Raw genomic sequence first — 27,172 nt, 5'->3', positions numbered from 1 at the left:
GATTAAACAGGGTCTTTAAGTGCTTTGGGAGAGCTCGAAAAATCAATTTGGTTGACCTAAAAATTTTCTAAAAGCCGCAACCCCCCCTCGAATCTTAGATCCGCCCTTGATTTTAACCCTCATAATCATATCGCTGTACAACAGATTGGCCTCATTTAATCACGTGATCGTTTGGAGTTAAATCAGGGTCCGAATATTCGCGTTCAAGCTTTCCATTATTTTAAATACGTTATATTATGTCTCGTCACCTGCTCATCATCCTCACCCTTGACTTGCTGATGTTTTTTAGGGCGGACCACAATCTCCACTGTGAATGCATTTGCGGAAAATATCGTGAAAGGTTTTGGAATTTAATTTTTTGCATTGATCAAACTGCAGATTTGCATGTCATTGTTCGATTGAAACGTTCTCTAGTTTTGTAGCTGCTCCAGCGTTTCTTCGTATAAATTGCAAAAAGTTTCTAAATCGGTCAAATTTTTTTTTGATGCGCTGCAAGCAGTTCCAATCATGCAACACATTGAAAATCCTGAAAGTTTTTTTTGGGAAATTATTTTGGAAGCTTGTTAAGGACTCCTGGGAAATTTTTTTATCGGACCATCGAAAATGGGAAAGAACATTGTATTCGTGTGTGTTTTAGTTTTTTGTTTTTTCACGTAAAATCAGGTACCACAAATATTCATCGGAGTAGGTCGAGTGATATATCATATTAAAGCCACTGCTGATATACGTTTTTGGTAACCAAATTTTTTATACAAAATAATTTTGGACTGCCAATAACAAACATTCAGACGAATGAATTTCAGCTTGGTATAGGGAAGTAATTCTACTATTTAGCTTGTCTCCCTTCAATTGATCGCAAAATATTGACTCGTATACTTAAGACCATTTATCCACGGGGGAAAAGACCAACACAAGAGCTGTACAGCTCATCACGGCGAACCGCTGTTGTGCCCCTGTTTAAGAATTACATGCAATTTTTTTTGGTTATTTTTCTGGGCTGGGTAATGTTGCTTCACCCTCAAGCAACCAGCACGGATCATGGTGGGCCTCGAACATCCGACCTCTCGATTGAGAGGCGGAGACGTAACCACTTCACCACCGCTCCCTAAGTTCGCCTTACGTTTCCAGCGTCTTAGATCTATGCTGTAAAAAAAATTGTATGAATTAGTCTAGAATATAACGGAATTGGCAATTTTCAAAACACTAAATTTTTAGGAAGAAAATTTGTAAATGATTTGTTTTTCCTGTTGAATTCGAGGATACAAAATACCCATTGCTGTATAAAAAATTATCACTAAAGTTTGTTATTTCGATTGCGAAAATTAGTGTGCATAAAAAATCACCACAAGCATATCTATTAGTTACTTTCTTCAGGGGCGGATCTAGGATTTCCTCGAGGGGGGGGGGGCGGATTTTCGAAAAATTTTGGCGACCTTTTTTTTTTTTTAGGTCGACCAAATTGATTTTTCGAGCTCTCCCAAAGCACTGTTTTGCCCCTATTTTGGCAAAATTTTCTGGGCCGCAGGCAAATTTTTGAAAAAACAGTCAAAAAAGCCGTTTTTGGGCACTTTTTGAAAAATTTTGACAAAAAAATTGCGTTTTTTTTGGCGCGCGCTCCCCCTCAAAGTTAGTATATATTGGCGCCGGAGGCGCCTTTAGAAAAATTTTAGGGTCGGTCCGCCAAAAATGGATTTCTGAAAAAGTATCAAAGGGGGGATTTCTGAAAAAGAAAAATTTGAGTAAGAATTGATATAGTATACATGTTCTACATTATAATCAAAGTACTGCCTACTAGAGCGTATTGTCAAAATAGGTCAACCAAATTTGCGAGCTTTTTCAAAAGACTCTAAAGACGCTATTTCATCGAAACTGCAGGCATTATCTTAAAAAACTAGGCCAAAAATGACCTCGTAGTACATTTTTGGTTAATAGAATGCACCCTGAGAAAAATTTCAGGGCTGGTTTTGCAAAAATTGATATCGCAATATAGTTCCGGATAGAGCCCAATGGTGGCCAGGGAGTCGAATCACAGGGTGGTGGGGGGGGGACTTTAATAAGAACACTCTGTGTACATCCCATAGATGTTTATGCCCTACATTATACGTCATCTTCCCATACTCATTCTTAAATAGTCTAACCTAAAGTTTTATTTCACGCATATGTAAACATTATTTTCACCACTGTACATTTCCAATTCCGTATTTTTTGTACTGTTCCCAGATAATCTGATTAGATTTTAAATTCAGGTGCGGATTTAGGGGAAGGGGGCGGACGCCCTCCCCCTCAGGGATTCGACCCCCTGCCGACCCAAAGGTTCCCCCCCCCCTTTGTACTATTTTGTGTTGTGATATCCATTTTTGGTGACGTACCCTAAAATTTTTCTAGGGGCGCCTTTGGCGTCAAAATATACTAATTTTAAGGGGGGAGCGCGCGCCGAAAAAACGCGTGTTTTGTATAACATTTTCCAAAAATAATCCCCCCCCCTCGAGAAAATCCTAGATCCGCCCCTGATTAAATTAGCGGTTAGAATTTTGCATTTAAACTTTTCAGCTCTAGTGTCAATTATCAACTTAGTTTTTTAATGAAATAATTTAAAAGAAGTGTTAATTCAAAATAAGAAAGTTGAAATGTTGCTCAAGAGAAGAAGGTAAGTCAAAGGAAAATTTCCAGACAAAAAATATGAAATTTGATTTAGCCCTGGGATATTTTCATTGAAGTTCTAGTTTTTTTTTCATATCATTCTTTCTGACAGTTTCACGTTGACTGCGTTTTATCTTTTATAGGCATATATCTGAAAGCTTTTAAGTTTACAGAAAAGCTCAGAATTGTTATTTTATAGACTATTCATGGGAAGAATTTGCACAAAATATTAGATTTTCTGATTCTGATTTTCTGAAACTTTATGATAGACTCAAAGTCGTTAAATTGGTCGACGGAGAATAATTTTTGTAGCGATTTTCTATCTTTTTCATCAACGATTTGAAATTCGGGGTTGGTTAAGAAGTTTGAGCTTTTTGTTGTGTTCAGATGTGGTGATGACTTCGATGAAGAAGCGTCGCGAGTCAGTGATTCCGGGCAGCATAGAGGAGTCTTACATTGAGGGGTACCCCACCGCGCCCTATCCCTGCTTCCAGGCAAGTCACCCCCCCCCCCACACACACAAACACACACTCCCTATCTTTCCCCTTTACTAATGTACACGCATTGTTTTATTCATCCAAAGTGTGGTGATAAAGGATTTCGACATAGATGGTTGAAAACAAGTAGTTTGTGCAAAAGAAGAAATAAAATATGCAGTCAAAAAAATTGAATACTTTTTGAGCTGAGGTTGACGTTCGTTAAAGTTTCATCTCGTTTCGTACTGACCAACATCAAAAAATAGTAGTAAGTTAATCAAAACAGAGTAAAATTGTTTCAAATTTTTCAACTGGGATATCCTAATAGTTATTTTGAATCAGTTACATAATCAAAAACTGCACTATGAAGAGATCGAGTATATCATTCTAACTGGACCAAGTTAACATCCTCCCCTCCCCCCCCCCCAAGCCAATTTTCAATTGTGCCTGTTTTTTACTTGAACTGTTTCTACTGTTTTAGTCACAAAAAAGAGGTGTTAGTCTTATTTGTGATCAGAAAAAGTTTATTATCATTCATTGGTTTTCGACCGGCGTTCAATTCAACAAACTAATTAAGCGTTTTTCCTGGTGCTAATTCTAACCAAAGTTTTGCCAACATGTAACACAAATTGAATGATTGCAAATTTGAAGCTATATAGTTAAGCAGGCCTGTTCGTATCAAAGCAAGGCCCTAGAATTTTCGACTGCATTTTGAGATCTATTGAGTTGTGTTCGCTTTAAAAAACGGATTGAAAATTAAACAAGACTGCTCGTATCAGGGCGAAGCCCTGAATGTTCCGACTGCCTTTTAAGGTTTATGGAGCAGCAGTAATAACATAAAAAATTTAATGAAATAAAATAAAATGAAATTTTTTTTTCCAAAATTTGAACTTTTTTATGAAAATCATCCCCACACACACCATATAAAACACAAAAAGACAGATTTCGTTCCTGTAACAAATCAATTATGGCAAATAAGCTTCGTTCAACCAATTTGGAACGATTTATATGACGGATTAAATCTCCGCTTACGCGTTAGTAGCGCGAATTATATCGCGCGTTAATTGTCCCAAATTGGTCAAAATGGCCAAAATGGCAATCTTTAAACCCTCATAACTTCACGAAAAATGATCACACGTAAAATATCTTTTCAAATTTAAGTTCAGGACAACAATGGCTTTCGAATGATATAAAAAATTCCGTCAAAAATGGCTAGTTAAAAAGTCGAAATTTGTCTGAAGAAAAAAAAAACCCACCCCGAGCACAAATATTCCGTTACTTTCGTATCGAAAGTCGGAACAAAAAAAACTAAATTACTTTTCATAACTTTTTTTGAGATATTCTTTGAAAGTCAACGCCTCACACGCTATGTAAAGTTCAAAGTGATAAAATTTGCATAAGCAAAGTATTAATAAGGCCAAATAGCACGGCTCGATTCAGTTTGGAGCGATTTCTACGACAGATTCTATCTCCGCTTGCGCGTTACAAGCACGAAATAATTCGCGCGTTAATTATACCAAATTGGTCAAATCGCAATCTATAAATCCCATAACATTACGAAAAATAGGCAAAGGTGAAATAACTTTTCCACTTGAGCTCAACATAAAATTACCTTTTGACTAAGTTCCGAATAACTTCCGAACAGTTCCTTTTGAATAACTTCCGATAAATTCCGAAAAAAAACTGACTGGAGCACAAATATTCCGTCACTTTCTTCGAAAAATTACAGACCTAAGTCAGATTGCTTGAAAATTTTACTTAAGTTCATCTTGGATCGTAAACTTAAGACTGCTCGTATATCAGGGCAAAGCCCTGAATCTTCTGACTGCCCTTTAACTCATATCAAATAGGTTTTTAGGATAAGAAGGTATTTAAAAACTATAAATTTTGGACAATATCAAAAATTAAGTGTGAAAATTTGAGTTGTGCGAAATTAATACGACCGATTAGCTAGCCTCAACTCAATCTGGAACAATTTCGTTGCGCGAGATAGTTCGCCACGCATAAAAAAATTGTGTTACGCTTTTAGGGTTATACACAAAATCTTAAAAGTGCGCATAATTCAGAGCATTGCCAAATTGGCAATTTTTAAATTACTAAAACTTTGCAAAAAATTAAATGAGGTAAAACATCTTTTTAAATTTGATATCAGGGAGTCGATATTTTAATGAAAAAAAAACTTTTGAGTGAAAAACTAATAGTTCGATAGCCGAAACTTGACTGAAAAAACCACACCAAGCATAAATATTCTGTTTTTTTTCTATATTTAGAACAATAAAACAGTTATCAGTTAATAGGGTAATAATTAAGTAGTTGTCGTATAGGACTTTCAAGCAGTAAAATTACTTTTTGTCAGCAAAATGTTATGATAAATTGTATCAGGTGCTTTATTCTGTGTGAAAAAGTACACTGTTTCAATTAAAGTTGGATACAGGCTGTAGTGAAAGTAGTGAAGACGATTTTATAGGTAGTGTTGGTTTTTTTTTCATCAGACAAGATCTTAAAATTTGTTCACGCCCATTTTTGATTTTTCGAGATTTGTCTTTTGATTCGACCTTCAAGTTCAAATCAAATTGTATAAGAAAGGCAAACTGCACTCTCGGATAAGAAAAATTCAAGTGCAGCGAAAAAGCGTTAAAGATGTTCTGTTTCGAAAGTTTGTTTTTAGATTTTTCAGCGGATTTAAAAGTTTACCCGTTCATTTTTCGCGGATTAATTTCAACTGAAAAAAGGATGGTTATAAAAGTATTTTGAAGTTCAAAGACTCTTCATGTTTTTTCATCGAAACTCAGTTTTTTTGGCCTTCTTGAGTTCGCTGACACTTTCCTAACTGTCTGCTGCCCCTGTTTCTAATTTTTCCAATCATCGAAACTGTTTCATCAACTGTTTAAAATCTGTTCTAGGCACCTGTCTGCTACTTGCTGCCGCAGAACAGGAAGATCTGCTGTCTCAATCTGTTCAAGCCCTGTGAGCATGACCAGCGCACCTGCGCTCAAGAATACAACTTCAAAAACCCACTCACCCTCCTCTGTGTCGAAGTGCCGTCGGTAACTTAATACACCATTAATTAGATTAAAGTAGGTTTTTTTGTGAAATTATTGACGTTTCTCTATTTTTTCTTTTTTTTCACTCCTTTCAAGCATGAAGTGGTTTTTACCGTCTAACTGTTTGCTCTGTAATTGAACTTTAATGCCTATTTTTTAAGCAGAACAGATGTGTATTTTTGAATCGTTCCTTGTCCAAAATGATTTTTAACAGTGGGGTGAAATCACTTTTTTTTCTGTTTCTGTCTGTCTCAGGTGGCCATTTGTAACTTCATAGTTCCCCCGAGACACCACTGCAGAGACAGGACAGCCCTCACCCCCATCATCATGATGTTTCTGTTTTTTTTTTCCAGGTGGCCATTTGTAACTTCATAGTTCCCCTGAGACACCACTGCAGAGACAGGACAGCCGTCACCCCCATCATCATCATGATGTTTCTGTTTTTTTTCCAGGTGGCAATTTGTAACTACATAGCTCCCCTGAGACACCACTGCAGAGACAGGACAGCCCTCATCCCCATCATCATCATGATGTTTCTGTTTTTTTTTCCAGGTGGCCATTTGTAACTTCATAGTTCCCCTGAGACACCACTGCAGAGACAAGACAGCCCTTACCCACATCATCATCATGACGTATCTATTTTCTTTTCCAGGTGGCCATTTTTAACTTCATAGTTCCCCTGAGACACCACTGCAGAGACAGGACAGCCCTCACTCCCATCATCATCATGATGTTTCTTGTTTTTTTTTTCCAGGTGGCCATTTTTAACTTCATAGTTCCCCTGAGACACCACTGCAGAGACAGGACAGCCCTCATCCCCATCATCATCATGATGTTTCTGTATTTTTTCCAGGTGGCCATTTGTAACTTCATTGTTCACCTGAGACACCACTGCAGAGACAGGACAGCCATCACCCCCATCATCATCATGATATTTCTGTTTTTTTTTTCAGGTGGCCAATTGTAACTTCATAGTTCCCCTGAGACACCACTGCAGAGACAGCACAGCCCTCACCCCCATCATCACTATGATGTTTCTGGTTTTTTTCCAGGTGGCCATTTGTATTTTCATAGTTCCCCTGAGACACCACTTCAGAGACAGGACAACCCTCACCCCCGCCATCATTGTGATTTTTCTGTTTTTTTTCCAGGTGGCCATTTGTAACTTCATAGTTCCCCTGAGACACCACTGCAGAGACAGGACAGCCCTCACCCCCATCATCATCATAATGTTGCTGTTTCTTCCAGGTGGCCATTTGTAACTTCATATGTCCCCTGAGACACCGCTGCAGAGACAGGACAGTCCTCACTCCCATCATCATAATGATGCTTCTGTTTTTTTTTCAGGTGGCCATTTGTAACTTCATAGTTCACCTGAGACACCACTGCAGAGACAGGACAGCCCTCTTCCCCATCATAATCATGATGTTTCTGTTTTTTTTCCAGGTGGCCATTTGTAACTTCATAGTTCCCCTGAGAAACCACTGCAGAGACAGGACAGCCCTCACCCCCATCATCATCATCATGATTTTCCTGTTTTTTTTCCCAGTTGGCCATTTGTAACTTCATAGTTCCCCTGAGACACCACTTCAGAGACAGGACAACCCTCACCCCCGCCATCATTGTGATTTTTCTGTTTTTTTTCCAGGTGGCCATTTGTAACTTCATAGTTCCCCTGAGACACCACTGCAGAGACAGGACAGCCCTCACCCCCATCATCATCATGATGTTTCTGTTTTTTTTCCAGGTGGCCATTTTTCCAGGTGGACAGTGGTGTCTTGATAGTTCCAATTCATAGAAGACAGTGGTGTCTTCATAGTTCCATTGGTGTCTTCATAGGTGGCTCTGCAATGGTGTTCCCCTGAGATACTATTGCAGAGACAGGACAGCCCTCACACCCATCATCATCATGATGTTTCTGGTTTTTTTCCAGGTGGCCATTTGTAACTTCATAGTTTCCCTGAGACACCACTGCAGAGACAGGACAACCCTCACCCCCATCATCATCATGATGTTTCTGTTTTTTTTCCAGATGGCCATTTTTAACTTCATAGTTCCACTGAGACACCACTGCAGAGACAGGACAGCCCTCATCCCCATCATCATCATGATGTTTCTGTATTTTTTCCAGGTGGCCATTTGTAACTTCATTGTTCCCCTGAGACACCGCTGCAGAGACAGGACAGTCCTCACTCCCATCATCATCATGATGCTTCTGTTTTTTTTCCAGGTGGCCATTTGTAACTTCATAATTCCCCTGAGACACCACTGCAGAGACAGGACAGCCCTCACCCCCATCATCATCATGATGTTTCTGTTTTTTTTCCAGTTGGCCATTTTTCCAGGTGGACAGTGGTGTCTTCATAGTTCCAACTCATAGAAGACAGTGGTGTCTTCATAGTTCCATTGGTGTCTTCATAGGTGGCTCTGCAATGGTGTTCCCTTGAGATACTATTGCAGAGACAGGACAGCCCTCACACCCATCATCATCATGATGTTTCTGGTTTTTTTTCCAGGTGGCCATTTGTAACTTCATAGTTTCCCTGAGACACCACTGCAGAGACAGGACAACCCTCACCCCCATCATCATCATGATGTTTCTGTTTTTTTTCCAGGCGGCCATTTTTAACTTCATAGTTCCACTGAGACACCACTGCAGAGACAGGACAGCCCTCATCCCCATCATCATCATGATGTTTCTGTATTTTTTCCAGGTGGCCATTTGTAACTTCATTGTTCCCCTGAGACACCACTGCAGAGACAGGACAGCCCTCACTCCCATCATCATCATCATGTTTCTGTTTTTTTTTCAGGTGGCCAATTGTAACTTCATAGTTCCCCTGAGACACCACTGCAGAGACAGGACAGCCCTCACCCCCATCATCACTATGATGTTTCTGTTTTTTTCCAGGTGGCCATTTGTATTTTTATAGTTCCCCTGAGACACCACTGCAGAGACAGGACAGCCGTCACCCCCATCATCATCATGATGTTTCTGTTTTTTTTTCAGGTGGCCATTTGTAACTTCATAGTTCACCTGAGACACCACTGCAGAGACAGGACAGCCATCAACCCCATCATCATCATGATATTTCTGTTTTTTCCAGGTGGCCATTTGTAACTTCATAGTTCCCCTGAGAAACCACTGCAGAGACAGGACAGCCCTCTTCCCCATCATAATCATGATGTTTCTGTTTTTTTTCCAGGTGGCCATTTGTAACTTCATAGTTCCCCTGAGAAACCACTGCAGAGACAGGACAGCCCTCACCCCCATCATCATCATGATTTTCCTGTTTTTTTTTCCAGTTGGCCATTTGTAACTTCATAGTTCCCCTGAGACACCACTTCAGAGACAGGACAACCCTCACCCCCGCCATCATTGAGATTTTTTTGTTTTTTTCCAGGTGGCCATTTGTAACTTCATAGTTCCCCTGAGACACCACTGCAGAGACAGGACATCCCTCACCCCCATCATCATCATAATGTTGCTGTTTTTTTCCAGGTGGCCATTTTTCCAGGTGGACAGTGGTGTCTTCATAGTTCCAACTCATAGAAGACAGTGGTGTCTTCATAGTTCCATTGGTGTCTTCATAGGTGGCTCTGCAATGGTGTTCCCCTGAGATACTATTGCAGAGACAGGACAGCCCTCACACCCATCATCATCATGATGTTTCTGGTTTTTTTTCCAGGTGGCCATTTGTAACTTCATAGTTTCCCTGAGACACCACTGCAGAGACAGGACAGTCCTCACTCCCATCATCATCATGATGCTTCTGTTTTTTTTTCCAGGTGGCCATTTGTAACTTCATAATTCCCCTGAGACACCACTGCAGAGACAGGACAGCCCTCACCCCCATCATCATCATGATGTTTCTGTTTTTTTTCCAGGTGGCCATTTTTCCAGGTGGACAGTGGTGTCTTCATAGTTCCAACTCATAGAAGACAGTGGTGTCTTCATAGTTCCATTGGTGTCTTCATAGGTGGCTCTGCAATGGTGTTCCCTTGAGATACTATTGCAGAGACAGGACAGCCCTCACACCCATCATCATCATGATGTTTCTGGTTTTTTTTCCAGGTGGCCATTTGTAACTTCATAGTTTCCCTGAGACACCACTGCAGAGACAGGACAACCCTCACCCCCATCATCATCATGATGTTTCTGTTTTTTTTCCAGGCGGCCATTTTTAACTTCATAGTTCCACTGAGACACCACTGCAGAGACAGGACAGCCCTCATCCCCATCATCATCATGATGTTTCTGTATTTTTTCCAGGTGGCCATTTGTAACTTCATTGTTCCCCTGAGACACCACTGCAGAGACAGGACAGCCCTCACTCCCATCATCATCATCATGTTTCTGTTTTTTTTTCAGGTGGCCAATTGTAACTTCATAGTTCCCCTGAGACACCACTGCAGAGACAGGACAGCCCTCACCCCCATCATCACTATGATGTTTCTGTTTTTTTCCAGGTGGCCATTTGTATTTTTATAGCTCCCCTGAGACACCACTGCAGAGACAGGACAGCCGTCACCCCCATCATCATCATGATGTTTCTGTTTTTTTTTCAGGTGGCCATTTGTAACTTCATAGTTCACCTGAGACACCACTGCAGAGACAGGACAGCCATCAACCCCATCATCATCATGATATTTCTGTTTTTTCCAGGTGGCCATTTGTAACTTCATAGTTCCCCTGAGAAACCACTGCAGAGACAGGACAGCCCTCTTCCCCATCATAATCATGATGTTTCTGTTTTTTTTCCAGGTGGCCATTTGTAACTTCATAGTTCCCCTGAGAAACCACTGCAGAGACAGGACAGCCCTCACCCCCATCATCATCATGATTTTCCTGTTTTTTTTTCCAGTTGGCCATTTGTAACTTCATAGTTCCCCTGAGACACCACTTCAGAGACAGGACAACCCTCACCCCCGCCATCATTGAGATTTTTTTGTTTTTTTCCAGGTGGCCATTTGTAACTTCATAGTTCCCCTGAGACACCACTGCAGAGACAGGACATCCCTCACACCCATCATCATCATGATGTTTCTGGTTTTTTTTCCAGGTGACCATTTGTAACTTCATAGTTTCCCTGAGACACCACTGCAGAGACAGGACAACCCTCACCCCCATCATCATCATGATGTTTCTGTTTTTTTTTCCAGGCGGCCATTTTTAACTTCATAGTTCCACTGAGACACCACTGCAGAGACAGGACAGCCCTCACCCCCATCATCACTATGATGTTTCTGTTTTTTTCCAGGTGGCCATTTGTATTTTTATAGTTCCCCTGAGACACCACTGCAGAGACAGGACAGCCGTCACCCCCATCATCATCATGATGTTTCTGTTTTTTTTTCAGGTGGCCATTTGTAACTTCATAGTTCACCTGAGACACCACTGCAGAGACAGGACAGCCATCAACCCCATCATCATCATGATATTTCTGTTTTTTCCAGGTGGCCATTTGTAACTTCATAGTTCCCCTGAGAAACCACTGCAGAGACAGGACTGCCCTCTTCCCCATCATAATCATGATGTTTCTGTTTTTTTTCCAGGTGGCCATTTGTAACTTCATAGTTCCCCTGAGAAACCACTGCAGAGACAGGACAGCCCTCACCCCCATCATCATCATGATTTTCCTGTTTTTTTTTCCAGTTGGCCATTTGTAACTTCATAGTTCCCCTGAGACACCACTTCAGAGACAGGACAACCCTCACCCCCGCCATCATTGAGATTTTTTTGTTTTTTTCCAGGTGGCCATTTGTAACTTCATAGTTCCCCTGAGACACCACTGCAGAGACAGGACATCCCTCACCCCCATCATCATCATAATGTTGCTGTTTTTTTCCAGGTGGCCATTTTTCCAGGTGGACAGTGGTGTCTTCATAGTTCCAACTCATAGAAGACAGTGGTGTCTTCATAGTTCCATTGGTGTCTTCATAGGTGGCTCTGCAATGGTGTTCCCCTGAGATACTATTGCAGAGACAGGACAGCCCTCACACCCATCATCATCATGATGTTTCTGGTTTTTTTTCCAGGTGGCCATTTGTAACTTCATAGTTTCCCTGAGACACCACTGCAGAGACAGGACAACCCTCACCCCCATCATCATCATGATGTTTCTGTTTTTTTTTTCCGGGTGGCCCTTTGTAACTTCATAGTTCCACTGAGACACCACTGCAGAGACAGGACAGCCCTCACCCCATCATCATCATGATGTTTCGTTTTTTTTTCCAGGTGGCCTTTTTTCCAGGTGGCCAGTGATGTCTTCATAGTTCCCCTGAGACACCACTGCAGAGACAGGACAGCCCTCACCCCCATCATCATCATGATGTTTCTGTTTTTTTTTCCAGTTGGCCATTTGTAACTTCATAGTTCCTCTGAGACACCACTGCAGAGAGAGACAGGGCAGCCCTCACCCCCAACATCATCATCATGATGTTTCTGTTTTTGTTTTCAGGTGGCCATTTGTAACTTATAGTTCCCCTGAGACACCACTGCAGAGACAGGACAGCCCTCACCCCCATTATCATGATGATGTTTCTTTTTTCCAGTTGGCCATTTGTAACTTCATAGTTCCCCTGAGACACTACTGCAGAGACAGGGCAGCTCTCACCTCCATCATCATCATGGTGTTTCATTTTTTTTCCAGGTGGCCATTTGGAACTTCATAGTTCCCCTGAGACACCACTGCAGAGAGAGGATAGCCCTCACCTTCATCATCATCATGGCGTTTCTTTTTTTTCCGAGTGGCCATTTGTAACTTCAAAGTTCCCTGAGACACCACTGCAGAGACAGGACAGCCCTCACCCCCATCATCATCATGGTGTTTCTTTTTTTTCCAGGTGGCCATTTGTAACTTCATAGTTCCCCTGAGACACCACTGCAGAGACAGGACAGCCCTCATCCCCATCATCATCGTGGTGTTTCTTTTTTTTCCAGGTGGCCATTTGTAACTTCATAGTTCCCCTGAGACACCACTGCAGAGACAGGACATCCCTCATCCCCATCATCATCATGGTGTTTCTTTTTTTTCCAGGTGGCCATTTGTAACTTCATAGTTCCCCTGAGACACCACTGCAGAAACAGGACAGCCCTCAACCCCATCATCATCTTGATGTTTCTGTTTTTTTTTTCCAGGTGGCCATTTGTAACTTCATAGTTCCCCTGAGACACCACTGCAGAGACAGGACAGCCCTCACCCCCGTCATCATCATGGTGTTTCTTTTTTTCCAGGTGGCCATTTGTAACTTCATAGTTCCCCTGAGACACCACTGCCTAGACAGGACAGCTCTCACCCCCATCATCATCATGGTGTTTCTTTTTTTTCCAGGTGGCCATTTGTAACTTCATAGTTCCCCTGGGACACCACTGCAGAGACAGGATAGCCCTCATCCCCATCATCATCATGGTGTTTCTTTTTTTTCCAGGTGGCCATTTGTAACTTCATAGTTCCCCTGAGACACCACTGCAGAGACAGGACAGCCCTCATCCCCATCATCATAATGGTGTTTCTTTTTTTTCCAGGTGGCCATTTGTAACTTCATAGTTCCCCTGAGACACCACTGCAGAGACAGGACAGCCCTCACCCCCATCATCATCATGAGTGAGAACAACCCCGATGTGAATTTCCTAGCTGCCATCTCCTACTACCCCCAAGTCTACTACTGCATAGGTAGCTAAACAACAATGACGTATTATATTAATTAAGACCATTTATCCAACATACGAGGTGTACAACTGGGAAAAGGACAAACATACGAGCTGTACAGCTCATCACGGCGAACCGCTGTTGTGCCCCTGTTTAAGAACTACATGGAATTGGTTTTTTTTGTTTTTTTTTTTGGGCTGGGTAATGTTGATTCAGCCTCAAACAACGAGCACATAGAATATAGAAGAGTATTACGAAAGAAGTACTTCTGCATAGGTGTGTCAAGGAGGCTGAAGTAAATATTAAATAAGTAATGCAAAAGAGTTAACACTAGGTAACTGAAAGCGTTGCAAGCAACACATGACATCTACATCTTTAAACTTAGACTCGTTCATCGCCGAAATATATATTTTCAATGATGGTGCTCTCTTTGAATTGAATTAATTGTCATTATTGAAGGTTTAACAAAGGCTTACATGCGCAGGAAGATTACTTTTAAGAAAAAGACAATTAACTCAGGAGAGAAGAATTTCAGCTCCTTATAGGAAAAAAAACAGTCTGTTTCTGGATCAGGAATTGATTAATCGTCGTTAAACAATAATTTAGTCGTTGGGTCTCCAATCACCGCACTTTTGATTGTGACACATGCCGCTTTGTTTGATTGACACATGTCATATGATACTCTTTTTGATTGTGTCCAGGTAGACTGGATGTGTTGAATGATCTGATCCGGGCGGGAGTGACCCAGGCGGAGACTCTGGTCATAGTGGACAAGGAGAGCAGCAAGTGGGCCGAGGAGTCATACATGGCCGACAGTGGCAGTGTCGTCAACGTCTACTTCCTCTCAAGGTCAGTAGTCAGTTTGTCAAGTGTCTGTCGGAGCATCAGGCAGAATGGTCTAAGAGCAGAACACATCTCAGTGCAGAACGCATCAAAGAGCAAAGCGCTAAAACAAAATTAGTGGAATAAAATTTATGATCATGAAAGTTTCATCACAGTGATCTGGCGGTGGGCGGGCTTTAAGCACAATGGCGCTCCGCGCCAGCAATCGCCTGGCACGTTTATAATTACAAATTGATCCAGTGCAACTATGCCTAAAATTTTTGACACAGGCAAAGCGGATCTTCGAACCACTTGCGATTAAACGCAATCATAAAAAACATCATAAAAATCATGAAAAGCTAGGCCTACCAAAAAAGAAATTTTCGAATGTCTTGATAGAAATCCATTCTAGGCTAAGATGCAAGAAAAGTGGGTAATAAATTAGCAACGGAACAAAATTTACGAAGAGGAAACAAAGCCGGCAATCTTTGAGCAGAAACTGAGCAGAAAAAAAAACATAATTTCAGAACTTTTTTTTACAGTTTTAAGTTCCAACCTGAGATTAGAATGAGCAACACTTGCACTTTCGACTACAAGGGCAGTTACCTACAGCACAAGAAAAGAAAAATCAGTGATGTGGCAACTAAGCCGACAATCTTTGAGCAGACACCTGTTGAGCCGAAAAAAAAATATTTCAAGTCCACCTCCCTGGACCTACAAAGAACAACACTTGCAATGAAAGTTGCTTACAGGAAAAACAAGATGTGTAATATGGCAACTAAACATACAAAATTTTAGCAGAATAAAGGAAGTCCAATAATTCATATTTAATCGATTTTTTTAAAATGCATTCATACCTTTAAACCGTATACATTCTTGTTCATACAGTCCCGGTCTCAGAACCGACAAGCGCGCAACATGTATCAGCCAGACTACATTAGCGATTTTCATTTTGTAATTAGACCATTCGTCTCATAGACCCTCCTCCAGTCTGTAATTCCATTTTAGTTCAGTCAGATCAGCCCAAGGTCATCTAATAGAAGAATCAATTCGTTACAGCATTTTGGCTTCAAAGACCAACCGAATTTTCATTAAAATAATCATGCCAAAAAAATTTGATTGAAAACCAACATTTTCTATGAAAAACATGAAAGGAAATACACTGCGTTGTACAAAATAAAGATAATTTTTATGGACATTGCAAAATGAATTTTAAGTTAACATGAGATGTCCATTAGTTTACTTTTTTCTTGTAGGATGTTCCCGGATCTGGAAATAATAACAGAGCTCACATACCCTGCAAATATGCGGTTCCTCGGTATCCACTACAGCCAGAATGCACCCAAGAATCTCTCCTTCTCCCAGAAGAAGGCCCTGGAAGCCACTCCTCAAGACCAAGATCTGTTCAGGCCTGCTTTCGTGTCGGGGTCTGCAATTAGCACTAGTATGTTGGACACTTTGTTGTATCAGAGCTATGTGAAGCCTTACATCATATCAGTGGTCTATTTGCTCATTGGACTCAAACAGAATGCCGGATCTGGAACACTCATTTTCGTAAGCTCAACTGAATTTTGCTGTTCATTTGATTAAAGTTATATTTTAGGAAGGATATAATGGATTTTTTCATGAAAACTGGCAATCGCTCTCAGAAAAACGCGTTTGTTAAGAATTTCATATTGAGTTCCGCTAAAAAAATTTCTGCAGAAGTAGTTGCTTTACGCAGTTTCAATGGGTGTCGTGAAAAGGTGCCAAGTAAAAAAAGTTGAGAAAAGTTTGTTTGGCGAAGATGTCGAGTTCTTCGAGGCGCGTCCAATTCCCGGCCACTTCTTTTTACTATGAGTCTCCACCCACCTATGCAGCTATACCATATCTCCAAGCCATCTGATCTCCCCTTCTCACTCCTATCAAAGCATGTTAAAAAAGTATGAGTTTTTGATAAGATTCTAGATGTATTTGTTTTGTTTTCAGCGTGTGGTGGGCGAGAGCGAGGAGGAGTGTAAAGGGGGTGACATCTGTTCTTCTAAGACATTCTCAGAGTACTACCAGGAGATGATTGAGAAACACTTCGAGATCCCCATTGGAATATACCGCAGTCTTCCCACAGATCCCGTAAGTCTGTGCACCACACAATTCCTCAAAAGGCCTTGCATGAAACTTCTTTTTCTGAATGATTTTTGGACAAATGCAGGCCACAAGGTACAACTAAAACTTCGACCTGGCTTGTGTATTTTAAATTTACATTGAATTAGTTCTAACTATAAGCGAATGTGAAATAAAAATCGATAAAGTAGGACAGCTCGTGTATTGGGCTGGTCATTTCGAATTCGGTCTTTTATTTATTTTAAACATTTTTGACGTAATATTTCTCGAACTAGGAGGCCGACGCAATCGAAGTAGCCGAACTAGAGGAAAAAGAGGCCAAAAGTTGCTTCAACTTTGCATTTGGCTCCCCCTCCACGTCTCCCCTTTTTACCCTTCTCAATGTGAGTCGCACCCCCTCCCCCCCCTCATGATCACAAACTGATTATCGCAAAAGCAGTACATTAGACAAGTAGATTTCAAGACGACTGCACTTCTTTGTAATCGCGCATAAAAAGCAAACCGACCTCCAAACAGTTATTAAAACGGAAGGAACTTCAATTATTTCTGAAATAATTGAAAAAGTTTTAATTGACCCCGTGTATGTATTCATAAGTAATGATTTTGATCCCCGACCCCCCCCCCCCGCAAAAAAAATAGATGAGCTTAACACAATCCTCCTCAAGGTTCAAATTGGATTAAATTGCTGAGCGCTGCCTGTAAAATGCTCGATTGTAATTTTTGGCGGAAAAATCCGAAGTTAAAGCTAATTTATCATGATCTTCGTTTAACCATTGGGGAGGGGTTATCGACTTATGTTAACTTGTTCTGGTCCCTTGATTGTTTTTTGTGCAATGAGGGTATACAAAAAGTATATCAAATTTAATAGACAATTTCAGAAAACCTGAATTTTACAAATAAAAAAAATAAAATTCGATGCTATCGTCCTATAAATTTTTGAAATTTTTCTGGTGTTACCTCACAACACTACAATCAAAGAAATTTGAGGATGTTTGGCCGGTTTGCTGAGCTGGTGTTTCGTTATTTTAGCATTGCTACTTTTTTGCATTAAACTAACTTGCACATACATAACAGCTGTTCAATTCTTAGACACTTTTTAAGTAAATTAGATCTCTCATTTTAGCTTTTGTATGACCTGCTATGCTTTATATTCTCGTTTGCTCTATGTTTAATAGACGCACCATTTTGTTTAGCAACCGAAAAAGAACCCTAGAGTTTCGCCTGAGCTATACAAGAAACAGGTTTGTTTTCGCAAAATCAAACTACATCCTTGCAGCTTATCATTTTTTGAAATAGAGTATGCATTTTGTTAATTGCTTCAACCCTCTTCCTATTACAAAATATATTCCTAACAAGATTAAAAAAACTCAGTGCAATAACTCGCGTGGATCAGTGTTTGCTGCTAGTCTAGATTGTTTTGCTCGATATTTGAAAATATAAGAGATATTAAACCTATTTGCGAGTTGTCGCTTATTACAAGTTCGCATTGCGAACTTTCATTTGTTGCGAATCGTTGTTTTGCACCCTGAAACGCTGGCCTAAAATTTTTCGAGCCGAGCCGGCATCAAAATACTTGTTTTACCCACAGAAAATATCATTTGCAAAGCGATAGAACTGACTTTTCCTTGCTCGGACCAGCAAGTTTTCTTCATTTCAATTTGTAATAAATTTTGAGACCGGATATCCTTGCTCACTAGAAATTCATTGGAATAATTCTGCTCGGTGTCATTTTGTATGTCAATTTCACTTTTGATTAATTTTTTTTGAACGTTGAGGATTTTAAAATTGCCAAGTGGGCCAGTTTCAAAAAATAAACAAGCGTTTTTAATTTTATGCTCGGAGAATCTCGTATAAATAATGCATTGGAGGCATGGAATGGTAGCTTTGCCACATAACACCCATACCTCCCCCAGCTCATCACACCTTTTAAGGAGGAGCAAAAAAATGCCAAAATCGATATAGAAAGACTCATGGTATACTATCAGAAAATCAAAGCCCAAAGATTCATGGCCCACAAAAAACCCTTTCGAAAAGCAAGCAACTATAATCGAGGTCATCATATACCGAAATACTTAAATTTTGCTACTTCAATGTGCAAGTCTTTAAATCTTCATATAGCAAATTCGCTTTGATTTTTGAAAATGGTTGTTTTTTATCACACTTTTGTATATTAGAGTTGACCACGTTCTGACTTTAGTCAAATTAGAAAAATTTGAAATATCTTTGTGATCTAGTCTCTTTAATCTAATTTTGCCGAAATGTCTTTGGCTGAACTGTCTGAGTTTGAAAGTAGCTGAAAGGTCTGTGAGTGAAATGTCTCTGCGCCATTTGGTGTTTACACAAGCAAAGCGTAGTGTATTATTACAAAGACTTTTTTCTAACCTAAGTTTTAAATAAAAGTGCTTATTTGGTGGCACTTTTGTCCATTTCAATTTAATCATATTTAAGCTTATTTAAGCATATTCATTGAAATGACATATGTTGCTGCTTTATTTGTGGCAAGTGTTAGCTTCTGTTCGAAATAAACATTGCTTATGAAAATGTATGGGATTTGTTGTTTTTTGTTTTTTTTTTGTCGCGACACTTCGAAAACTTTTTGCACTTTTCGCAGAGTTTTCAACTTTTCTCAAAAACTGCTACCCAATTTTCACAACAAAAAATGCCAATGGAAAAATCGTCTACTCTTCTATGTTCCTGCATATTTTGCTAATCACTTTTATTTTTGACTCACGTTCTACTGCCATTAAAAATTCAGTACGGGAGTTTTTGGCCTATTTAATTTGAGTTATTTCAATTTCTCAAATATTAATCAAATCTGTTCAAATCTGAGAAAAAAGTTTCACCCAAAACAACAAAAAATGGTGATGTCCTTTCTCAAGCGGTTTTTTCCTAAATTTTGTAGAGAAAAAATGTATGGCCTCAAACAAGCCCATTTTTTGACATTTTGATTAATTTTTAAACTTTCTGACATTCCTCAAAAACTTTCCGTTTTTTACCGTTTTTTGAAATTAAACTGCTGATTCTGAGGTCGATAATTCGTTTAAACTAACATGGTGCTCAGATTTTACCTGCTTAACCTGTTTTACTCTTTTTTGTTTCTAGAAAAGCTTAAATGGACGTCAGAAAAAATCGTTTTAAATGATTATCGTTTTTTTTTTAGAAATTTCATCACTGTTCTCAAAAACTAAAAGCTAAATCCAATATTAGGGGTTCAATCTAAAATATTAGGGTGCGGAAATTTTCAATCTAAAAATCAGGCTGTCGAAAGCAGAAGCTATTTTCATGCTTTAGTGTTAGTAAAAATACAAGCGGTCGCGGAGCAGATGCGAGAATGGTATACTCCTCGTCTCAACATTTTTTTCAAGGTTTACTTTTAATACTTTCCTTTTTTCACTTTGCTTTGCCTGTTTTGCGCTCTTTTTTCCATTTTCTTTGCTTGTAACCAAACGATAATCAATGCACTTTGTTTAAACATAGTGTTTGGCGGGAAAACTTAAAAGCTGACGATGAATTTCAACTTTTCACGATAGGGGAGATTGTCAAGTAGATTAAGTTATTAGAATTTTTGACCAATTAGAATTGAGCGAAATTCCAATTCTCAATATAAGCACTAGTGCTAGTTAACTATTTTAATTTATTGGGTGGAGACTTTTCAGTAGATACCATACAGTAGATACCATAGTAGATACCATACTGGGGGAGATATTTTTAATTAGATTCCACTGGTTATCCGATATCATTTTGAAGATTCCAACAAATTTTCAAAACTGAAAACTTTTTTGCAGACCTTAAAGGGTAGTCGGAATATTCAGGTCCTCGTACTGATATGACCAATCTTGTTCTCATTACAATTGAATAGATAAAACGCTTAAATTTACTGTCTTAAGAAAAAAATGTGATTTGTGTTACAAAAAACTTCAAGTCAACATATGTTTAGCAATTAATTATTTTCAGACCCTGCATACAAGTTTTTCAATATCCGAAAATAAGTTTCATCATATAGGAATTTTGACATCTGTGAAGTCACCACGCATGAGCTTTAGACCCAATACGGTTCAACTTGGAGTTGCTAATGCTTAAAAAGCTACATCTAAATCAGTTTATTAGCCTTTAAGTAGAAATGTTACGAGGTAATTCACATATTGATGATTTTAGGTAAGCAATATGCGAAATAGAATTAGGGTCCTCAGGTGAGAAATTACAACAAAAGAATCGTTCAAATGACTGAAACAGAGTACACGGGTTGACCTCCACTAACCGAAAACGCTTATCATACAATTCCATAGATCAAATGTATGGGAAAATGCTAATCATATAATTTTCAAGCAATTTCAAAAATCATTGAAAAAACATTTGAACTAATATCTGAGGCTATTGGAACCAAATAAAACAGTCTGGTGATGAAAAAAAACTAGTTTTCTTTTTTTTTTGGAAAAAAATGGTTATTATGCAATTTTCATGTATTAAAAATGTATGACTAGCATTTTTTCGATGGCGGCAACAAAAATTGAAGTTGCCTCAAATTTTTTCTTAACCGCAAATCGAATTTTGTACTCAAATCGAATTTTCTATTCCTTTTGCATGGCATATTTATATATGCCTTGATCAACGTCGGATAATTTGAAATTTCTAATTTTAAAAATAATCATCTTTGAAAATTGTTGCCAAAATTTTAAAGTTTGATGCTTTCAGTATATGATTTGTGAAACTAACTCTTACCCAATGCAGGTCGTTTCCAATGCATTGTAAATGCCAGACGATCAAACTTTTGGTGACTCTAGTTTTGAGTAAACCGTAGTTTTAGTCACTTGTGTTCGGTCATGAACACATCCAAAAAATTTTGAGACAATTCACAGTGTATATTAAAAATATCTCAGTTACTGTCTTGTTCTAGGATGTTTTTTCGAAAACATATTTATTCTCTAAATAAATAATAAAAATCTAAATAAAGTTTTGGTTGAACTTTTTTCTATTTTTGACAAAAAAAATTCCTTTATTTCAAGTTAGCCGATTTTATCATGGGCAATACATTTTATGTTGTGTAACTCAATTACCATTTTGGATCGTATATGTTTTTGTCTGTGAGCAATATTTGAACGAATCTCTAGCGCGTCTTTCGTATTCTTAATCGTTTTGATTTTAGGTAATTATTGCTCTCTTTAAGGGAATAGAAACATGTCACAAGACGCACAAATAAGCACTGTGCTTTGTTTTCTTAGAATCAAATTAATTTTAATTTTTCAATTTTTTGTCCACATCAGTTATAATTCAAATAAAATGTTCTATAGAATTCGCGTCCCGTAAGTCTTTTTGCTTATTTACTAAAATCAAGAACAAGAAGCGATCTCATTTTGTAAACGATCAATTCCAGACCATCAATTTAGTTTGCAGACAATTTGGCGACGTAAATTATCATTAAAAAATCATCCAACTATCACAAGTTTCTAATCTATCAACTTTATGTTAAAAGTGAACTATTTTGTTTACAAAAAGTTATAGATACATCATAGCAGTAGCGGACTGAGGAAAGGGGGTACACCCTTTTCTTTCAGATTTTCGACCCCTGAGCAGGCAAAGAATCTCGCTTCGGAGTTCTTTTATGTCCTCAATTTTTGGCTATTCGACGATAAAAATCATCTATTCTTTTGACGCCGAAAAATAGTAAATTTGAGGGGGAAGAGAGAGCCAAAAAGAGCCAAAAAAAAACAAAAAAAAAGAAATTTTTTGGTCGAACCTTTCAAAAAGTGCCCACAAACCGCACTTTTGGACAGTTTTTGAATTTTTTGGTTGCAAAAAAGTTGAGAAAATAAATTTGGTCGGCATTAACAGCAAGTTGATCCGCTCGTGCATCATAATTTCAAATTACTGAAATGTCATGATCGGATCATTTTCAGTACCAAAGAAAACCAAAATCTCGACATGCATTTTCCCGCCATTTTTTAAAATTATTTCACGCAAAAAGAATGAACATGATTTTTATATATAATTTAATTATTGTTCCAACCACTGTTTCGACCAAAAATAAAGAACTGTTTCGTTATTTTTCAATTTATTTTTTGAATCAGCGGTGGGAACAATCTGTCCTTTTTGCGCAATAACCGGCTATATCCTTGTAGTTAATAAGATTTGAATCTAAATGTCAGTAGCTGAGCCCCCTAACAAACAAGAATGAAAACTACTAAAACTTCCAACTGGCCATTCTGTTTTTATAAATAGGATATGTTTAATTTTTATTTTTCAAATTAACTATGTGATATTTTTAATAAAATAGCAAACTATTTTCAGGGTTGCATTAACTTAGTTATCTTATCATTACATACCAATTACCCAGCATTTTTATCGAAGAGGGGTGAATTTTTTGATCATTTTTTAGTTGGGCCAAATTGGTTTAGCAAGCTCTCCCAACAAACACTATTAATGCCGTGTTTTGCCCAATTTAAAAAAGAAACAGGCCATAAATGGCGTTTGGGAGGTCAGAAGGTCATATTTGCTGCTGACTATGATCGAGTTTTTTTTTCTGCTTGTAGGCGAGTGCGCGTAGCGAAGTGGATGTGCTGAAGATGGAAGAGAAGTATGACTCATTGCAGGACCAGCTGATGTGTGAGGCCCAGATCAGACAGATCCTCAAAGACAGAATGCTCCGACTGGAAGCAGAAGCTACCTCAACCCCCGCCTCCACACAGAACAACCCACAACAACCCCCCGCAATCAACAACAACACTAACTCAAACGCCAAAGGCAAGCAAAACATTCCTCTGTGTTATAAAAATGCAAAATTTGCGAAGTCTGTAATCAGCATCGCTGTAAATTCTTTAAGCCAGCCATTTTCAGATCTGCTATGCAGTCCTTTCAGATCATAAAAACTCATAAGTGATTATGTCTTATTTAGAAATATTTTGATTTATCCAATGAGCACAATGGTGGTTTTTTCAAAGCCCAAACTGAACTTAAAGGGCCCATAATCAGGCAATACATTTTTTGAATATGAGATTTCACGATTTTTATTACGATTCATACACGAAAGAAAGAATCAACCCATGAACTGGATCAGCTTTATGCGAAGAGCCGCCTTTGTGCCCTTGTTTAAAAACTACATATGCACTTTTTTCGTTTACTTTTTTCTGGGCAGGCTAAGAGCACGGATCATGATGAGCCTCGAACCAGTGACCTTTCTTCTGAAAGAGAAGACCGCAGCGTTTCACCATCGCTTGTCTGGGTGACTCACAAGGATTTGCAGTTGCTTTGAATATTAGTTTCTTATTGTCGGCGTGTTTTAGGATCCACTGAGAACAACAGCGGTAGTCGGAAGTTCGTCATTGTGAACCCAGAACCAAACACAAAACTGCGCAAGGATGACATTGTGTAAGTGTAGTTAGTGCCAAGTTGTTGGCCGTATTCTTTTCGGGCATCGAATCTAGATCAAGTATAGAGAGTTGCAAAAAAATAAAAAGAACAGACGAAAATAATTAAAGAGCAAAAGACCTATTTTAGACACTTTTCGCATGGAAAAGTTTCTTTTTCTGGCAGAAAGTATGTTTCAAGTTCACCTAAAAATTAAAACTTGCAGGCAAAAATTGCTCAAAATTGGCAAATACAGCGCTGATTTAAATTATCCGCACAAAACGAACAAATTTGAAATTTCGGGCGCCTTTTTCTCAAATTGGGTTATAATTATACATAAAAGAGAAAAAAAAGGCTTACAATTTTACCAGAATTATTATGACATAATTTACTTTGCGAAATTCGAAACCACAAATTTACTCCAAAATTTCGCCATTTTGTTTTGTTTTAGTTAATCAAAGATTACGCTGAAACCACCAATTTAATTTATAAAAGAATATATGCATAAAAAGCCTCATACACAGCCCAACAAAGTTCTAGCATGGTAAAATCTCCAAAAAAGTATATATGAAAATATATTTTTGCTTTAGATTTTACCTTTCTAGAACTTTGTTGAGCTGTGTAAGAGGCTTCTTTTGATGTAATTTTTAAAATAAATTAGTAGATAGTTTCAGCGTAATGTTTGATAAACTAAAAAAAACGAAATTCCCCAATTTTTGGTGTAAATTTTTAGTTCCGAATTCTGTAAAATAATTTACTCCAGAATAATTCTGGTAAAAAAAATCAAGTTCTGTTCTTCTCACTTTTTGTCAAACTTTGGCCCAATTCGAGAAAAAAAAACAGTTTAAAAAAAACACTTTCGTTTGTCCTAATATTTTAAATCAGCGCGGCAGCTCTTTTTAAATAATTCTGAGTGTTCCAACGTGCTCGAGGTTGTTTTTTTTTCTCCAGACAAGTTTTGACTTTTTATTTAACAACTTTTAATTTTTTTTCTATCATTCAAAAGGAACTTTTGTTCTGAGCTCATATTAATTATGATAATTTACCTTTTTAGTTATTGTTTTTTGTAAAACTGTGGGGGTTTAGAGATTACTAATTTGGCCAATTAACTTATATACTTCGTCCTATTAACGCGTAAGCGGAGATTTAATCTGTATTGAAAGTTGTTCCAAATTGGAGTGAGGCATGCTCTTTGGTCTATTTAATGCTTTGCTATTTGCAAAATTTATCATTTTTTACTTCACATAGCGCGTGCAGAGATAATTTTACATAGAGAGTGCAGAGAAAAATATTTTGAATTTGTATAAGTTTTGTTTTGAAAATTTCATCAGTTATCTTATTTTAAATTACTCCATAGAAATTACAACGCAGTCAAAACAGTCAGGGCTTTGCCCTGATACAAGCAGTTTTGATATCCTCGCACAGTAAACCTGAAAAAATAACTGCAATTTTTTCGTGTTATACGGCCCGAAATAACCTTTTTTCTCTTTTGAAAGTTTGATCATAATGCTCGACTTTGATTGGCTGAAAATAATATCAGCGAATAGAAATCTGATTTTTAAAGGAAAACAAGCTCAATTAACTAAGTCGCAAAAAAAGACCAGGTAGCGAAAGTCTACAGATGCCAAAAAATTGTCGTGAAAGCCTGGACATGAGCCGCGGACCTCGACCCGGATTTTCAAGCCAGGAGTCATTATTTTGAAAAAAGGGCCGTTTTTTATTGCTAGTTTTGTTGTCAACATTGTGTGATTTTCAGCTATCTGATCAGACCCGAACTGCTCACTACAGACGACTCTGTCTTCGCCGCCCAAAAGGAGCTAGTGGTCAACTCACAGTCACAAGCATTCGTCGATCTCCACAATTCAACCAATCAGTACACGCCAAACTATTCCACCAATCAGAACTCGCCAAACAGACAACAGCAGCAACAACCAGTCAATAATTTCAGAAGAGACGCGCGAGCAGTTTCCAGCTCGGGCTCAAATGGGCTGACGCCCATAAGTGAAGACGTCAGCACCAGCAGTACTAAAACAGCCACCACAAATGTAGACTATTCATGACAAATCAAACTTCAATCGTTTTATTGTCGAGTTAGCCGACAGACAAATCCGCCGACGTGCTATCATGCGGACAATCTAATCATGCTTTAGTTGCCACACAAAACCTTTGTTCTTTTTTTTGAATCAGTTTGCTCTAATTAGCATTTATCATTTGAACCAAACTTTTTAATGGAATGAGTTGGGACGGATTGAAGGGAGAAGGTAGATGCCCATCCACAGGAATTCGACCAATTTGCGACCTCAATTTTTGAATGGCTGACCTAAAAGCCCACCTCAAAAAACCAACCTCCCCCCACTCTCGGTAATCCCAGATCCGCCCCTGAAAATTGTCATAAATTAAGAAAGAAACTCAGTGGCCATTATAAGTTGTCTTGAAAAAAAAACACACTGGTGAATGCAGACACTTACCATACATTTTTATAACGGCTCATTCATCGATATTTTGCCGATGAAATATATTTTTTAAATGTGTTTGAGATTCAAACAATTTTTGAGATAAGAACTCACGCATGACCGATTTCTCTTGATGTGATTTCGTTGAATGTTCTTCATTGTATTTTAGTATATGTACAAGGAACTTCAAATTGTGCCGACAACAGTTAGCTCAATATATTAGATTAGAAAAGTTATTCGCATCAAAAACGCAAAATTACTCGGCCAAACTGTGGATTTTATAGAAACGCAAATGAAAGAGAGAAAAAATTTCTGACTCCAAAATAAAAAAATCTTTCGTTTTGTCGCATCCATACTCAATGAAAGTCTATTTTTGAAGATTTTCCAAAAAAAATTACATAAAACGATCATGTCCTAAAAAAACGCCATGAACATTCAAAAATGACAAACAAAACTCCAGCTTGTACAGTATCCTTTTAGAAAATATTTTCTAAACGAGAACTAGAACGTCTTCCGGACTTAAAATATTTAGAAAAATCATTTAATCATGAAACTTTTATGTCAACCTTCTGGCTTCTATAATTGAAACCGCAAAAGCAAAAGTGTAACCATAAAAATTTCTGATATAAGTTTTAGTTCTAGCG

The 27,172-nt window shown here is 38.4% G+C and overlaps 1 protein-coding gene across 1 annotated transcript in view; it reads left to right on the top strand.

Annotated features, from left to right (window-relative positions):
• Positions 1-26,226, top strand: part of LOC134856031 (potassium channel subfamily T member 1-like) — a gene marked incomplete at its 5' end in the record, with an annotated part of 60,114 nt that extends 33,888 nt beyond the window's left edge. Inside the window, 27 exon segments of the mRNA XM_063872402.1 lie at positions 3,028-3,134; positions 6,020-6,163; positions 8,292-8,492; positions 8,677-8,973; positions 9,268-9,465; positions 9,565-9,768; positions 9,950-10,048; positions 10,236-10,532; positions 10,827-11,024; positions 11,124-11,210; positions 11,422-11,520; positions 11,618-11,815; positions 11,915-12,012; positions 12,399-12,494; positions 12,622-12,793; positions 13,007-13,084; positions 13,302-13,494; positions 13,672-13,836; positions 14,514-14,661; positions 15,891-16,188; positions 16,603-16,743; positions 17,010-17,117; positions 17,928-17,975; positions 22,023-22,034; positions 23,262-23,472; positions 24,012-24,096; positions 25,832-26,226. Of these exon segments, the coding sequence (XP_063728472.1) occupies positions 3,028-3,134; positions 6,020-6,163; positions 8,292-8,492; positions 8,677-8,973; positions 9,268-9,465; positions 9,565-9,768; positions 9,950-10,048; positions 10,236-10,532; positions 10,827-11,024; positions 11,124-11,210; positions 11,422-11,520; positions 11,618-11,815; positions 11,915-12,012; positions 12,399-12,494; positions 12,622-12,793; positions 13,007-13,084; positions 13,302-13,494; positions 13,672-13,836; positions 14,514-14,661; positions 15,891-16,188; positions 16,603-16,743; positions 17,010-17,117; positions 17,928-17,975; positions 22,023-22,034; positions 23,262-23,472; positions 24,012-24,096; positions 25,832-26,135 (4,286 nt within the window). The 3' untranslated portion in view covers positions 26,136-26,226.
• Positions 26,227-27,172: the final 946 nt, after the last annotated feature.

The sequence above is a fragment of the Symsagittifera roscoffensis genome, unplaced genomic scaffold (genome assembly GCF_963678635.1).
Source record: "Symsagittifera roscoffensis unplaced genomic scaffold, txSymRosc1.1 SCAFFOLD_179, whole genome shotgun sequence".
Classification (NCBI taxonomy): Eukaryota; Metazoa; Xenacoelomorpha; order Acoela; family Convolutidae; genus Symsagittifera; species Symsagittifera roscoffensis.
The sequence above is the reverse complement of the archived record's forward strand: the minus strand, read 5'-3'. Positions and strand labels throughout refer to the sequence as shown.